A 15,204-nucleotide genomic window follows, 5' to 3' on the forward strand; every position below is an offset into this window, starting at 1 on the left:
CCACCTGCAGCTTCACACTGGACGTACTGAAGCCGGACTCACTTGGTGATGGTAAAAATCACCGAGCAGCACCAGCAAGCATGTCTGTGGTTTCAAAGCCATAGGGGGGATGTAAGGGACAGGTCACTAAACAAATGAACTCTGTTTCCTCTTTTTCTCTCTTTCTTCCTTTGAAAGAAAAAAACAAAAAAAACACTGGAATTGTCTAAACTGCAGTGCAATCTCTTGCCCATTTAAAAGATCTCATTTTCTAATCATGTGCTTTGAGACATTTAATACTATTTCAATTTTGCAGAGGAAATAATATAATTCCTTTATTTGAAAAAATGATACTGAACCTCAGAGATCAGTTAAACCTACTGCTGGAATGGGGATTCTCTTTAAACTGTGCTGTTCCTTCCCTTCAAACAGCTGTAGTTGTACACAGATGGAAAAACATTTGGTCAGAAAGCAGCAAATTCGTGTTTTTCAGGGTAGAATTCGGCTCCTGCAGCTCCTGCGTCTCCATTCGTCTAGATTTTATTTCTTCTTTGCATTGACATTTTTGCAGACCCAGTTCATGCCGTCCTTGGAGGGGAAGGGGCAGAAAAGGCAGTGTTAGTTGTAGGAAAGGCATAATACCCTTGGGTCTCCCTCCAGGGCCACCACCTCTAGGAGTTTGCTGGCTGGAGGGGCCCACCTGGAGGACCAGGAGGAGGGAGCTGGAGGGGAGAGTGCCCAGTGTCTGAACCTGAGATGGGTCCTCAGGAACTCCCTCTGAAAAAATAAACACATCTGCCTGGATCCAAGGCTGAACTAAGGAGCTATAAGGAAAGATTCCAGCCATCTTTGGCTTTTTCTAAAAGCTGACCTTTGCTGGGGCATTAAATTCAATAAGCCACCCTTCTGGTGGCCCAGTCTGTTTAAACAGTGTGACAGTGTACACTTGGGGTTAAATTAAATTTATTTTTGGGAAAACAAACCAACCGCAGTGTGTGTTACCAGACACACACTGGGCAATATGCATTTATCCCTCTTGAGCAGCACAGCACTACAGATCCCTCCAAGAGGGCCCGCCAGACTCTTGTACCTTTAAGCACTACCAAGCAAGCAAAGGGACTGGGGAGAAGGTCCTCTTAAAGGCACAGTGACCTTGAAAGTGTCCTCTCCTAGAAGACTGGAGAGTGACAGAGGTAAAAACCACACAGTACCTACAGCCACCTGGCAGGTGGCACGCTTTCTCCTGATGCCAGGCCTGTCAGCAATGACCTCCTTTTCAACCCCCTCTGGAGCCATACCTGAGCGCTCTACCTGTCCCCAGAGCCCAACCTTCAGGGATAGCAGGGTAGCTTCAGAAGCCCAGAATAGAACCAAAGTCCCTTCCTTTGCATCTGCAATGCATTCTCTCTGAGGCCCTGGTCAGACTTGCACATGTCAGAGCAGCCATGACATGCGGAGTCCCACATTCCCTGTAACCACAGAGCGAGCTGCTGAACCAGAACAGCTGAGACAGCTTAAAGTAATAAATATCAGCTGACACCCATGGCCATTCGGAACATTAATCCCATAAACAATACATCACTGCACAACAACCAGCAGGCATCCTATCTCCTGGCTAATCTGACCATAACCTGAATTTACAGTGATTAAAACTCTGCCAGTTGCCATCAGAGCACTTGGGAGTGCGAGCCAGATAATCTGATGGCCGTCCTAGAGTGGACCCTATGACATTTGCCAAGATGAGGCCAGCCATGGCCGAAAGCCCAAAGGTGGAGAGCACCTGGCAGCGGTGGGGGAAAGGGTGAGGAATGCAGAGGTGGGAGAAGGCAGACTCCACATGCATCTCCAATTACAACTGGGTCAGCTACTTACTCGGAAAAGTTAAGGCCAATTTTAAGACCACTTCATGAAAAGGATTAATTTAAAGAGGAGAATGTTTAATTTTAGTAGCTAATTGGTTTCCAGGAAAAAATGATCACCTGCCAGGAGACAAAAAAGATTTTACAAATAAAAGAGGGATGAATAAGATAGCCATCTTCTCTTTGCCTGTGAAGCTGAATAGCTCAGCACTTCGGTGGCACTTCCCATCTTCAGGAACCCGCATAAACACCATCAAAGGTGCATGCCTCGATATTTTCTCCTTTAGGAAGACTTGCACTATTTTATCAAACCATCTTCTTAGAGAAATCAACAACAGTGTTCCCACACTACATGAATACCATCTTTTTTTTTTGTTTTATAGCTGATTATGGAGGAGGCTTTTCCTTTATTATATGTAATGGAACATGAATGCAAGCAAAGAGATAGAAAAAATATTTACTCAGCTGCAGGAACCCACAGCAGAAGGTGAGGGTGAGGGGCAGCTTTTTCCTGGGTATCTGTTATGGAGGCAGAAGGGAGTTTAAAACAGTGGAGCCCTGCTGAGGGGTGGTGTGTTTCTCCAGATGTCTGATAAGTGGTGGCAGAGCCCTTCCAGACCCAGTCTGGCCAACAGAGGGCGCTCAGAGGTCAGCCCCTGGGTCTCTGCAGCTGCCGCCTGCAGACCTGAAGGAGGCATGTGGGAAGACAGGGAGAATTGATAGCGGGCTTGAGGAGGTCTCTCCTATCTGAAGTGCCCAGGGGCTGCTGGAGGGCTGTCCCTTTCTCGTTATTATCCAGAGAACCTGAGCTGGGGGTTGGAGGTAGGAAGGTGGGCAGAGTCAAGGGTTCTAATACGTCTTAAATCAGGGGCAAGTTTTGCCAAGTCGCCCACTGGAAAAGAAAGACAATAGTGTTGTTCAAGATCCCTGAGGAGGGGACTTGCTTGAGGTTGTATTCACAGAACCTAGCATGGCACCCTGCCTGCAGTAGGTACTTAATTTCTATCTGTTAAATTAATAATAACAGCTAACATCTGAGCACTTATTATGTGTCTAGCACAGCTTTAAGTACTTTGCACAAATTATTTAATACTGAAAACCCTGTGAAGTAGGTACTGTTATTATTTCCATTTTACAGATAAGGAAATGCAGGCACAGAAAGGTTAAATAACTTGCCCAAGGCCACCCACCTAAAAGTGGAAGAGGTGGGATGCGAACCCAGGCAATCTAGCTCCAGCATCCATGCTCTTTAACCATTTACCCTCTCTCAGTGATAAAGGGGAACAGCTCTGTCTCAAGCTTGGGGAGGAGCTGGGAATCACCTTGAAGTTGGGAAAGGGGGCAATTCCAGTTTTTTCTTCGTTATGACTTCTTGTTGAATACAGGGCATGAGGAGACTGGGGTAGCCCCCCCAGCCAAGCCACTCTCCATGACTTGGCTGCAGCTCTGAAAGTTCCAGAGGCTGTTTTTGGCCACTCAACCTCAAGATTCCTGGGCTGCACATAGAAGGCTTGCGGCAGGATCCCAGCATATTAACCACCCACCAGGACCACGGCCTCCAGTGGAAACTCTACATTTAGAGACAACATATGTAAAAGGAGGAACCTTCTACCTCTCTTCTTATGTTTAAATTAATGCTCCACACCACAATTCCCTTATTTGGCAAGGCTGTGTGTTTTTTTTTCAAACAGACAACTAAGAAAAGGTGATCCTTTACTTGAAATAGGTTACTGCTCTGACTTCAACAGAAGGAAATGAACTCATAGGTTTGTTTAATAGCTGAACCTTTATTGTTAAAAACTGGTTTGACCAATTTTCTGCACATTTGATCTTCATTATGGGGATGACAATCTTATGGTATGAATAGTACTCTCTTTCTACCCCCCACTGCCCCACACCTTTCCCTGGTCAATTGAGCTGAAACTGAATTTGAATTGATCAGCTTCAATTCAATAATAGAGACTAAAGAGAGACATCAAACCTCAAAAACTGAGCTTTATTTGGCCTCATGAGAAGGAAATAAATTTTACCATGTCACAATATCATTCCTTACTATAACCACTGGGAAAAATATAAGGCTGCCCCTAACCGCAGGGGTGGGAACCTACTAATGACGGATCTCCACCTTCTAGAATTGAAGGCAGAATGCTTCTTTTATGGGAAGAGTGGTCTCTTGCCACACTGCTCTTTTTCATTTGATCTCCCTACAAAGCATCCATCACCGCTGTATGGCTGGAAGGAAGCAGTCGCAGCCATGGTTGGGTGGGCCTGGTTTTTAAAGCCAGAAGACTACTTGGTCGCATCCATAATTGCTTTAAGATGACGAGGTGCTCAGACCCTTGCTGAGCAATGTGGCCTATCCCATTGTGCCATTAGGCCCAGGGTCAAGAAGCAGCTGGACACAGCATACATAAAATACTGCTTGCTAATAATATTTTTTCCGGGCACTGCACCAGAGGTAGCAAAACTGCATGTCCTGAACTTGCTTCTTAGTCTACCAAAATGTTTGAAAATTTAAAAATAGGTGAGGTCTGACTTGCAGATAAGCAGTTTCACGCACATATGGAGGCAACGGCAAGGGATGCCAGGCCTAGAAAGAAGTAGTAAAAGTAATTTTTTTTAAGTGATGAAATTCTGTTGGGATTTGAAGGGAAAAGCCCCCCAGGTCAAGGAAAAAGACACAGAGACAAGAAACTGTGGGCGAGTGAATGTTCAGAGTTCATCTGCAAGGCTGACTCTGAAGTCCAGCTCCCGTATCAGTGTTTGCACTGCTAATGGTCCTTTCTGGGGAAGTGGACCACTGCGACCTGGACCCTCGCTCCTGTTGGGGATGTGGGATAGATAGAAAAGGTGAGCAGGAGGTGGTGGCATGGAGAACAGTACTCAGGAGGACCTCTGCTAGTTCCCAGGTGTTGGTATAGGCAGGTCTCTGTTAGGACTAGGCTAGAGACCAGGTTAAAATGGCTGATCTCTGCTTTGAAAGGAACTTTAAATCTAATTTTAATTACACACACACATACACAGGCTGTTTTAGAGAGAAAAAGTCTTAAAACACCTGAAACTACAACAGCAAAGAGAGCTGTGGTTTGGGGTTCAAATTCGGGTCTGTAACGGAAGAGGGACTGATTTTTCTGTACCTCTCTCTGGCTCTAAGCTAGATCCTTTGTTCACTATTTTCTAGGCACCCAAAGGAAAAGAAAAGAATGAGAGTCCCTGGGCTAAATGTTACATACTAGGAGAGGCCCTAGCAACCCTGGCTTGGCCACAAGGGCACAGAGGGAGACTTCCTCCATCTTTATAAGGGAGTCTGGCTGGGGGAGTTTTAGGTTATCCCTTGCAGACATTTTCCAGTTCTCCTTTCTGCCTTCATCTACTTGACATAACTGGGTCTCTTTTGATCACTCCTCTGGACTGTGGGCCTCTCAGCAGGACAGAGTTTCCAAGATTGATGTTCTCCGTCAGCTTCTTGTGCCTTTTACCTATTCTGTGCTCCTGACAGTTTCCCATGAAAACCTGCTTTAATTATATGATGGGCCGGGCTCCTAGGTATCATCAATCAGGCAAAGAACGACCTGTTCTGAACTCTCTTGAAGCCCTCAAAAGTCCATTTCTACAACTGGAACAGGGGCGTTGAACAACACACGTGTTATAAGAACTGCATATATTTGCCTACAGACCATCATGGGGAACAAGACCCTGAAGTTCCAGGAATCAGAAGTGATAAACCTACACTGCCAGTCCACAGAGGGGCAGAACTCACCACTGAACTAGTGTGTGGCTGTTTCCTTGGCTCACCCACCCATGGGTGCCCGTTATTTATCATTATAAGACAGGTCCCTTCAAATACATTTTGATTAAACACACACACACAATGTAGAGACATTGTCTTTAAACCTCTGAAACTGTAATAGAAATTCCAGGTCTTGTTTTTTTGACCTCTGTACATTTTCTGTGGTACCAGATGTTACCTGACCCATTTAGCGTTGGATCATTTTGGTAGTTTTGCCTATTACTGACCAACTTTTGGCGGGGGGATAGGAAGAGGGTGAAATGGGAGTTTAGGGAACCTTAGTATTTATTATACAGTATCTCTGTCTGAAAGTGAACCCCAAGCAGTTAGTTCTTACAGACAATTTTCCAATGAAGTCTTTAATTTTTTTTAGGAACATTTTGAGCCTTAATTAATACGAATTATTAAAGGCCTGCGCTTCAACTAAGCAAGCAGGAATTCTCTTTTCAACGTGAAAACCAAGAAACTGGCTAAGTGGGCAAGAGCTTAGGTCAAGGTATTACCTGAGGCGGGGACACGGTCAATCAGTGTCTCACAGTGAAAATGTTTCCACAGACAAACTCCATGCCCTTTCTCCATTCCCCAAAGGTTACCATTAAAGGACAATAGACAGCAGATTCCCTTCTTAATTAACATTTTTATTAAATAACCCATTTCAAATTATGGTTAAATTCTCTAAATTTATATCATTCTATTAACCATAATCTAATCTCATTAACCTTGAAATCCCAGTCTTAACTACCCAATTCTATACACCATGGTACTATCTACTAAACTAATTAAATGACCTTCAAACTATTTCTCCTCCATATAAAAAATCACTTTTTTTTTTTTTTTGCTCATAGTTCTTTGTTGGATTTCTCTTGGTATCATTTCCTGTGAACTTGGTGTTGCTGAAGGCCCTTGATCTGAGAACTTTCTTATGGAAATCAAACCATGCTTAATATTCTCACTTGATTCAAATTGGTTGATTTTAAAGCCCTCTTCTCGCTACCCTCTAACTGCCTGCTAGCTCACTGCCTCTTTTTTGGCCTGAAGATTCTGTGACTTAAAAAGCACTGCCTTTCTATGGTAGTTACACAGCTAGGAACAGAGAGCTTTACTTCTGTGATCACCGCTGGACAGGCGTGGGTGGGATGGGGGTTGGGAAGAAAACAAGAGCTTCCTCCCTACCTCCAGGCTCCTCTGCAGCTGTGCCCTTGATTTTAATGCCATTACTCTAAATATGGAAACCCCGGTGCCATAGTGGTTAAGAGCTATAGCTGCTAACCAAAGGGTTGGCAGTTTGAATCCGCCAGGCGCTCCTTGGAAACTCTATGGGGGGCAGTTCTACCCTGTCCTATAGTGTCACTATGAGTTGGAATCAACTTAACAACAGGGTTTTTTTTTTTTTTTTTTTTTAACCCTAAATACAGAAACCCTGGTGGTGCAATGGTTAAGAGCTATGGCTGCTAACCAAAAGGTCGGCCGTTTGAATCTACCAGGGGATCCTTGGAAACCCTATGGGGCAGTTCTACTCTGTCCTATAGGATCACTGAGTTGGAATCTTTTTTTTTTTTTTTACTCTAAATACTGATTCTAGATAACACTAGTCCTTCTTTCTTACATCCCTGAGGCTGGCTGAAGAAACAAGAGCTTCACTATTAATCCCAGCTTTGCTCTTTCTTCCTTTCAACGCTCTGGCCAAGTGAAAAAAAGATTATAGAGCTATACAATTCCCACTTTCTTATGACCATGTACCCAAAATGTGTGTGTGTATGTATGCACGTATATATCTATTTATATATAGCCTCACCTTATAGACGTAACCTGAAGATGTTTCCTATTTTCTACATTTGTGTCATAAACCTGAGGCAAAGTCCTTTTGCTGAAGTGGTTATTAGAAACACAAGAAAAAGCTACTCTCTTCTGGGCCTCCTCCTCACCAAAAAAACCTTAGGCCTCATCGATATCATCATATGTACAACCAGAGGGACATACTTTAGGAAAACTCATTTTTTCCCATAAGTGAAATAAAATTACCAGAGTTTACCTATTCAAAAACATTCTGGGTTGCGGTGTGCTTGTCATAAAATAAGCTGAAAAAAGGACAATACATAAAAACCTGACAGAGGGAACACAGCAGAGGATCCCTGATGGAGCAGAAGAACAGTGGGATGCGGATCTCAAATTCTCGTAAAAAGGCCAGGCTTAATGGTCTGACTGAGACTAGAGGGACCCTGGAGGTCATGGTCCCCAGACCCTTTGTAGCCCAAGACTGGAACCATTCCCGAAGCCAACTCTTCAGACAGGGATTGGACTGGACTATAAGATAGATAATGATACTGGTGAGGACTGAGTTTCTTGGCTCAAGTAGATGCATGAGATTATGTGGGCAACTCCTGTCTGGGGGTGGGGGGAGATGAGAAGGAAGAGGGCGACAGAAGCTGGATGAATAAACACAGGGAATACAGAGAGGAGAGAAAGAATGTGCTGTTTCATTAGGGAGAAAGCAGCTAGGAGTACCTAGCAAGGTAGGTATAACTTTTTGTATGAAAGGCTAACTTGATTTGTAAACTTTCACCTAAACCACAATATATTAAAAAAAAAAAAAAAAAAAAAAACCTGACAGATAATCACATATGTGATTGCAAATGTACAGGGGAAACTCCAGAAGAATACAACTGTTTGTGGTAGTTAGTTCCCTTATGGAGTGGGATTAGGCAAAAAAGAAAGAACTTTTCACTTTATATGTATTTATAATTTAACTTTATGTATTTTTATATGATTAGCAGTGGGAATGTATTACTTTTGTAATAAGAATCTAAGAAGGGTTATAAAGCAAGCCTTAGCAGAATCCAAAACACTGAAATATTACAAAGCATCTTCTCTAACCATAAGGCCATAAAAGTGGAAATCAATAACAGAAAAAGCAGGGAAAAGAAATCAAACACTTGAAAACTGAACAATACCCTGCTCAAAAAAGACTGGATCATAGAAGACATTAAGGGCAGAATAAAGAAATTCATAGAATCCAGTAAGAATGAAAACACTTCCTATCAGAACCTTTGGGACACAGCAAAAGCAGTGCTCAGAGGTCAATTTATATCAATAAATGCACACACACACACAACAAGAAGAAAGGGCCAAAATCAAAGAATTATCCCTACAACTTGAACAAATAGAAACAATCTAGGAAGGAAGGAAGGAAAAAAAATAGACTTGAAAAAACTCTCCGAAACCTAAACCTCACAGAGACACACAGAGCTCCAGAATCTATTTTGGGGATGTAGATGAGGTAATCGTCGGCTAGGCAGGTGGGCCCCCATAACATGTACACATGCACGGAGGCTTCTGAGGGTACAGGTGTTGAGCAGTCTGGAAGAGGGGGTGCTTTTCTTGTGCTGACTGGTCTGCCTTCAGACTCAGAGCCCAAGCACACGAGGAGGTGGGCTGCTTGTGTAACAAAAAGCAGAAAACCAAGCAGCAACCCAGTGGAACAGCTGAGAGAATTCTAGGAAGTGATTATTTGCTTGAGAAAAGCCATCAGGCAGCTTTAAGACAACTCCATGTCAAATGTCTTAGGAGAGAGGGAAGATGGACACTAGAAGGGAACTGAAAAGAGGCTGCAGGACAATTACCAAGAATCAGATCTCAGGCTTATATCCCTACACGCCAGGTCAGAGAAAAGCAAAGCAGTTGCGCCATTAGAGACCCATGCCATATGGCAATGAGGGGGGATATAATTTCTTTAGATGTTCCCCACAGCATCCTAGAGCAGCAATGTCCAGTTCTCATAGCTCTGTGTCACACTCCTGGCAGGTACATCAGATGTTTAAATGAGGCATGTAGAGCATGCTTGGGGCTTCAGAATAAAGAAGTAGTCCTAGAGGGATGACTCCAGAGTGTCAACTGAATTGAGCCTGCCTGAAGCATCAGAGCTGAAACTGTTTATCATTCTTTGAGGATATAGCCTCTTGGGTGTCTGGGATACAACCATTTTCTGCCCTAAATTAATATAAAATGAGGGGTAGTCTGTTCTTCTGGTATACAGTTGCTCAGTACAAGGCTCCACCTTTCTGTCAGCAGAAGCCTCCCACTGGGAAACCAACCTAAAGTAGCAGGAAACAGATACCAACCCTGAGGGCAGTGGAGATAACCAACTAAAAAAACAAAAACAGTGCTAGGATAGCAACCAAAAGGTCAGCAGTTCGAATCTGCCAGCTGCTCCTTGGAAACCCTATGGGGCAGTTCTACTCTGTCCTGTAGTGTCACAATGAGTGGAAATCGACTTGATGGCAACGGGTTTTTTTATGATTACTTTGGGAGTACAGGTACTTAATAAAAATATTAGCATCCATAATATTAGACAGACATAAAATCCCAGCCCGATCATCAAAGAATCTTAGAGTTAGAAAGGATCTTCCAGGTCTTCTGTTCTGACCTCCTAACCAACAGGGAAAGCTTGTTGTTTGTGTGGGGTGGTTTATCTGTGGCTTTCCTAGAACAGTTAATGATAACGGGGATCGATTGTAAAGTAGAAAAGAACTTTGCCCTTCACATCCTGGAATGGTTTATCTGTCAATCAAAGGCTATTTATTTCAAACCTTTTTCTATCTAGATTAGCTCAACCAATCAGAAAGACCACCTTGGGTCGCAGCCATGTTGCCTGGTAATCAAGCCCTTCTGTAATCTCACCTGAACGCCCTCTCCTGTGAGAGCTGAGCAAGACTGGATCTGCCAGACTCTGTCACGGATGGTGTGCAGGTTCAATCCTTCCGCAATTTCAGAGGCAGGGGCTGCTGTGAGCAAATCCTGCTTATTAGCAAAGATGAGCACTGGCGCACAACTCAGCTTTTCTTCCTCCAGTAATTCAGCTAGTTCCTGGATCATTTTGGGGAGGGATAGGGAGGAAAAGGGAGGGAAGGATGAAAATCTATGATATTTAACTATGTACTTCTAATTAGAAGAAACAAAACAGTTAAGCTGATCAACTAGCAACTTTCAAGGGCAGTGGAAGAGTCCCCTGGCAGATTCCTGGGCCCGCCCCAGAGATGCTGACTTTGGACAGCCTGAGTTGGTGCCCAGGAATCTCCCTTTTTAACCAGCTCCCCAGTTGATTCTGCTTTAGGTGATTCATTAATCATACCTGGAGAAACACTGTTCGAGGGAGAACACAAATAGTGGTTGAGATTCAAAACTTACTCAAGGTTATTACCTGTAAATAACTTTCTCTCTACAGATATAGGTATATAAGGAGTCCGTGGGTGGTGCAAATGGTTAAGTGCTGGACTACTAACCGAAAGGTTGGCAGTTCAAACCCGCCCAGAGGCGCCTTGGAAGTCAGGCCTGGTGATCTGTTTCTGAAGGGTCACAGCCTTGAAAATTCTATGCAGCAGTTCTACTCTGCATCCACAGGGCTGCTATGAGTTACAATCAGCTTGATGGCAACTGGCAACAACATATGTATATATGTGTGCGTGTATATGCACACACACACGCATGCACTGAATTTAAACTGAAAATGACTATTGCTTTAGAGCTATGATTCTGTTTCATCAGTCTCTACCTCTGAGATACGCACGTATATGAATTACACTTGATCAAACCCACATTCTAAAATAACTGTATTAATCCATCTGGCAAGGTCCCTGATTTTTAAGTTGTGGGTTGGGGTCTAAATTGTATGTTGAATCTGTCTGCAATATGTACAGGAGAATGTGTGTTATTGTTGTTAGGTGCCGACTCATAGCGACCCTATGTACAACAGGATGAAACATTGTCCAGTCCTGCGCCATCCTCACAATCATTGCCATGCTTGAGCCCACTGTTGCAGCCACTGGGTCAACCCATCTTGTTGAGGGTCTTCTTTTTCGCTGGCCCTCTACTTTACCAAGCATGATGTCATTCTCCAGGGACTGATCCCTCCTGATAACATGTCCAAAGTTGGTGAGACGCAGTCTCGCCATCCCTGCTCTAAGGAGCATTTTGGCTGTACTTCTTCCAAGGCAGATTTGTTCATTCTTTTGGCAGTCCATGGTATATTCAGCATTCTTCTCCAACACCACAATTCAAAGGTGTCAATTCTTCTTTGCCTTCTTTATTGATAATCCAGCTTTCACATGCATATAAGGCAACTGAAAACACCATGGCTTGGGTCAGGTGCACCTTAGTCTTCAAGGTGACATCTTTGTTTACCAACACGTTAAAGAGGTCTTTTACAGCAGGCTTGCCTAGTACAGTGCATCTTTTGATTTCTTGACTGCTGCTTCCACGTGTTGATTGTAGATCCAAGTAAAATGAAATCCTTGACAACTCCAATCTTTTTTCCATTCATCATGATGTGGTTTCTTGGTCCAGCTGTGAGGATTTTTGTTTTATGTTGAGGTGTAATCCATACTGAAGGCTGTGATCTTTAATCTTTATCAGTAAATGCTTCAAGTGCTCTTGACTTTCACCAAGCAAAGTTGTATCATCTGCATATCTCAGGTTGTTAATGAGTCTTCCTCCAATCCTGATGCCCCATTCTTCTTCATATAGTCCAGCTTCTCAGATTATTTGTTCAGCATACAGATTGAATAAGTACAGTGAAAGATACAACCCTGATGCATACCTTTCCTGACTTTAAACCACACAGCATCCCCTTGTTCTGTTCATCCTCTTGATCTATGTACAGGTTCCTCATGAGCACAATTAAGTGCTCTGGAATTCCCATCTTTCCAATGGTATCCGTAATTTGTTATGATCCACATAGTCAAATGCCTTTGTGTAGTCAATAAAATACAGGTAAACATCTTTCTGGTATTTTCTGCTTCAGCCAGGATCCATCTGACATCAGCAACAGTACTCCTGGTTCCACATCCTCTTCTGAGTCCAGCTTGAATTTCTGGTAGTTCCCTGTCAATATACTGCTGAAACAGCTTTTGAATGATCTTCAGCAAAATTTTACTTGCCTGGGATATTAATGATATTGTTCAACAATTTCTGCATTCAGTTGGATCACCTTTCTTGGGAATAGGCATAAATACGGATCTCTTCCAGTTGGTTGGGAAGGTAGTTGTCTTCCGAATTTCTTGGTATAGACGAGTGAGCACTTCCAGTGCTGCATCCATTTGTTGAAACACCTCAATTGGTATTCCGTCAATTTCTGAAGGCTTGTTTTTTGCCAATGCCTTCAGCGCAGCTTGGACTTCTTATGGTACCTCCTGAAATGGATGAATGTTGACCAATTCTCTTTGACATAGTATTCCTTCTGTCTTCTTTTAATGCTTCCTGTGTTGTTTAATATTTTCCCCATAGAACCTTTCAATATTGCAACTCGAGACTTGAATTTTTTCTTCAGCTCTTTCAGCTTGAGAAATGCCAAGCATGTTCTTCCCTTTTGGTTTTCTACCTCCAGGACTTTGCATATGTCACTATAATACTTTACTTTGCCCTTTGAAATCTTCTATTCAGCTCTTTTACGTCATCATTTCTTCCTTTTGTTTTAGCTACTTGCCATTCAAGAGCAAGTTTCAGAGTCTCTTCTGACATCCATTTTGGTCTTTTCTTTATTACTAACCTACTTACTTACCTAAATGACAAACCCCACCTCTTCCCCATTAAACTCACATTTTAGCTACTTAAAACATTTGGGCTCTCAAAGAGAGATGTGACACTCTTCACATCCAAGTTCATGTTTAACACTGGTTCACAGAGTGATGATTCAGGAATCCTCAGGGTACAGAAAGGAGATAGGCTGTCTCCAGAAGTATGGAGAGTTTTCAATTTAAGTTCCAGGAAAAAGGAACATAAACATAGGGACTATTACTTTGGAAGGTCACCTGAGGCAGTTTGGGACACAGACCAAGGACTCCACAGTAAGATTTCAGCGCGTTTCTCCAAAGACGTCCATTCTAATTCTTACTTCTTCTATCAATGTACCCAGCCTGGGTAAAATGGTCTATGCCCATTGTCTCTTTACTTAACAGTCGTGTATACCAATTCCATAGTGGAATCATGTTGATCTGTACCCTGTATTTGAGACCATATTTGGTTTCAAGCTATACCTTATCTCCTCGCCTGAAAACAAGAGCAGCTTAGTCTTGGCTTGCACATTTCTTCCCAACCCTTCGAGTTTGTACCCCTGGATCAATTAACTTGGTATTGAAAGATGTAAGTAGAAATGATAAGTGAATTGTTCCTGGGGTTTCATTTCTAGGTGGCCTGGTTAGAAAGGAAAAAAAAAAAAAAACCTGAAGAGTTTTTAGGCATGATGCTAAGTTCCATTTGCCTATATCTTGGTAATTTAATCTGATTAAAGCTAAAAAGCTTTAATTAAGAAAAAAAAGGTTTCATGGACTCCCAATTAATTTCCTTTTAGACAACTGGTATTTTTGCCAGCTTGCTGGAATGACTATCTTGTTTGAACTGCTAAGGCTAAACAAAAAATACCCCCTCACTCTCACGAATTTAGAAGGCAGATTAATGAATACCCACTTATTTGGGAAATATCTTGACAGAAGAATTATTTACCTGACCCGTCTCTTCGAATCTTTTTCTGTCTGCACTGTCAATTACATATATCTGTAAAGGAAAAAAAAGAGGTTACTTCAATAAGCAGATATAAAAGAATATATGGCTACTTCTACCAAAGGAGCAGCAGGTGATCTCAAATCAGCAGATTTCAGATTAACACAGAGTATTAATCTGAATTGAGCTGGCAACTCTTATCTATGGAAGTAAAATAAACAAATTAATTAATTAATTGGGAATGTCTAGAAAATACCTCTAGTAATACTCCAAAGACTAGGAAGTCAGGACAGCCAAGGCATGGTAAATGGGCACTTGGTATGTCACTAAGCATTTATGCCAGATTTACTCTATTAATTTTCATTACAACTCTATGAGATAGATTTTATTATTTTCCTATTTTGTACATATATAAACAGGAACCTGAAGAAGTTAAGTAACTTGCCCAGGATACATCTGGTAAATGACGAAACTGGGACTCAAACTCAGGCTACCTGACAGTAAAGTCCATTATTGCTCTGACTCTGCTATACTGCTTCCCAAATTGTTAGAATGGACAAATGTTTTGAGGCATTTACAATTCTATATGCCTCCTGTGAGTCAGAATTGCCTCAACGGCAGTGGGTTTGGTTTGGTTTTATGCCTCCATCATTGCTGTGAAAGTACCATTCATAGTATTAACTATATGCTGACTTCAGGTGTTGAAGCAGGAGATGGTGATCTCCTTCCCATTTCTAACTTTGCAGTGGCCTGGAGGTTAAGATCAAATATTAGAAATAGTAAGTGCCCAGGCTTTGCCAGAAGTAAGAGAAAACTTGAGGTTCACGATAAATTACAAATCTCAAGCTTTCTTCCCCATTCCTGAATTTTATTTATTGCATAAATAACACCCTATAGCAACAGTAAGGGAAATAAGACAAAAAAAAAATCACATATAGTTGTAGCATCCAAACACATTAACTATTTTAATTTCCTGTGGAAAGTCCCTTCTAGTCCTTCTTCATATGAAAATTTAAAAAAGAAAAAATTAGAGATACGATTTTGTAGTCTTTTTTTTAATTTAATGATGTGTTAAATGTTTTCCCA

The 15,204-nt window shown here is 42.2% G+C and overlaps 1 protein-coding gene across 1 annotated transcript in view; it reads right to left on the minus strand.

Moving 5' to 3' along the window:
- Positions 1 to 299: 299 nt before the first annotated feature.
- ARL3 (ADP ribosylation factor like GTPase 3) overlaps positions 300 to 15,204 on the minus strand; it is a 31,051-nt gene continuing 16,146 nt past the window's right edge. The window contains exons 4-6 of the mRNA XM_049855474.1: positions 14,122 to 14,172; positions 10,306 to 10,491; positions 300 to 567 (exon numbers count right to left, since the gene is read on the minus strand). Coding sequence (XP_049711431.1) covers positions 520 to 567; positions 10,306 to 10,491; positions 14,122 to 14,172 — 285 coding nt within the window. The 3' untranslated portion in view covers positions 300 to 519. The remainder of the gene's footprint in view (positions 568 to 10,305; positions 10,492 to 14,121; positions 14,173 to 15,204) is intronic.

This window comes from Elephas maximus, chromosome 16 (assembly GCF_024166365.1).
Source record: "Elephas maximus indicus isolate mEleMax1 chromosome 16, mEleMax1 primary haplotype, whole genome shotgun sequence".
NCBI classification, from domain to species: Eukaryota; Metazoa; Chordata; class Mammalia; order Proboscidea; family Elephantidae; genus Elephas; species Elephas maximus.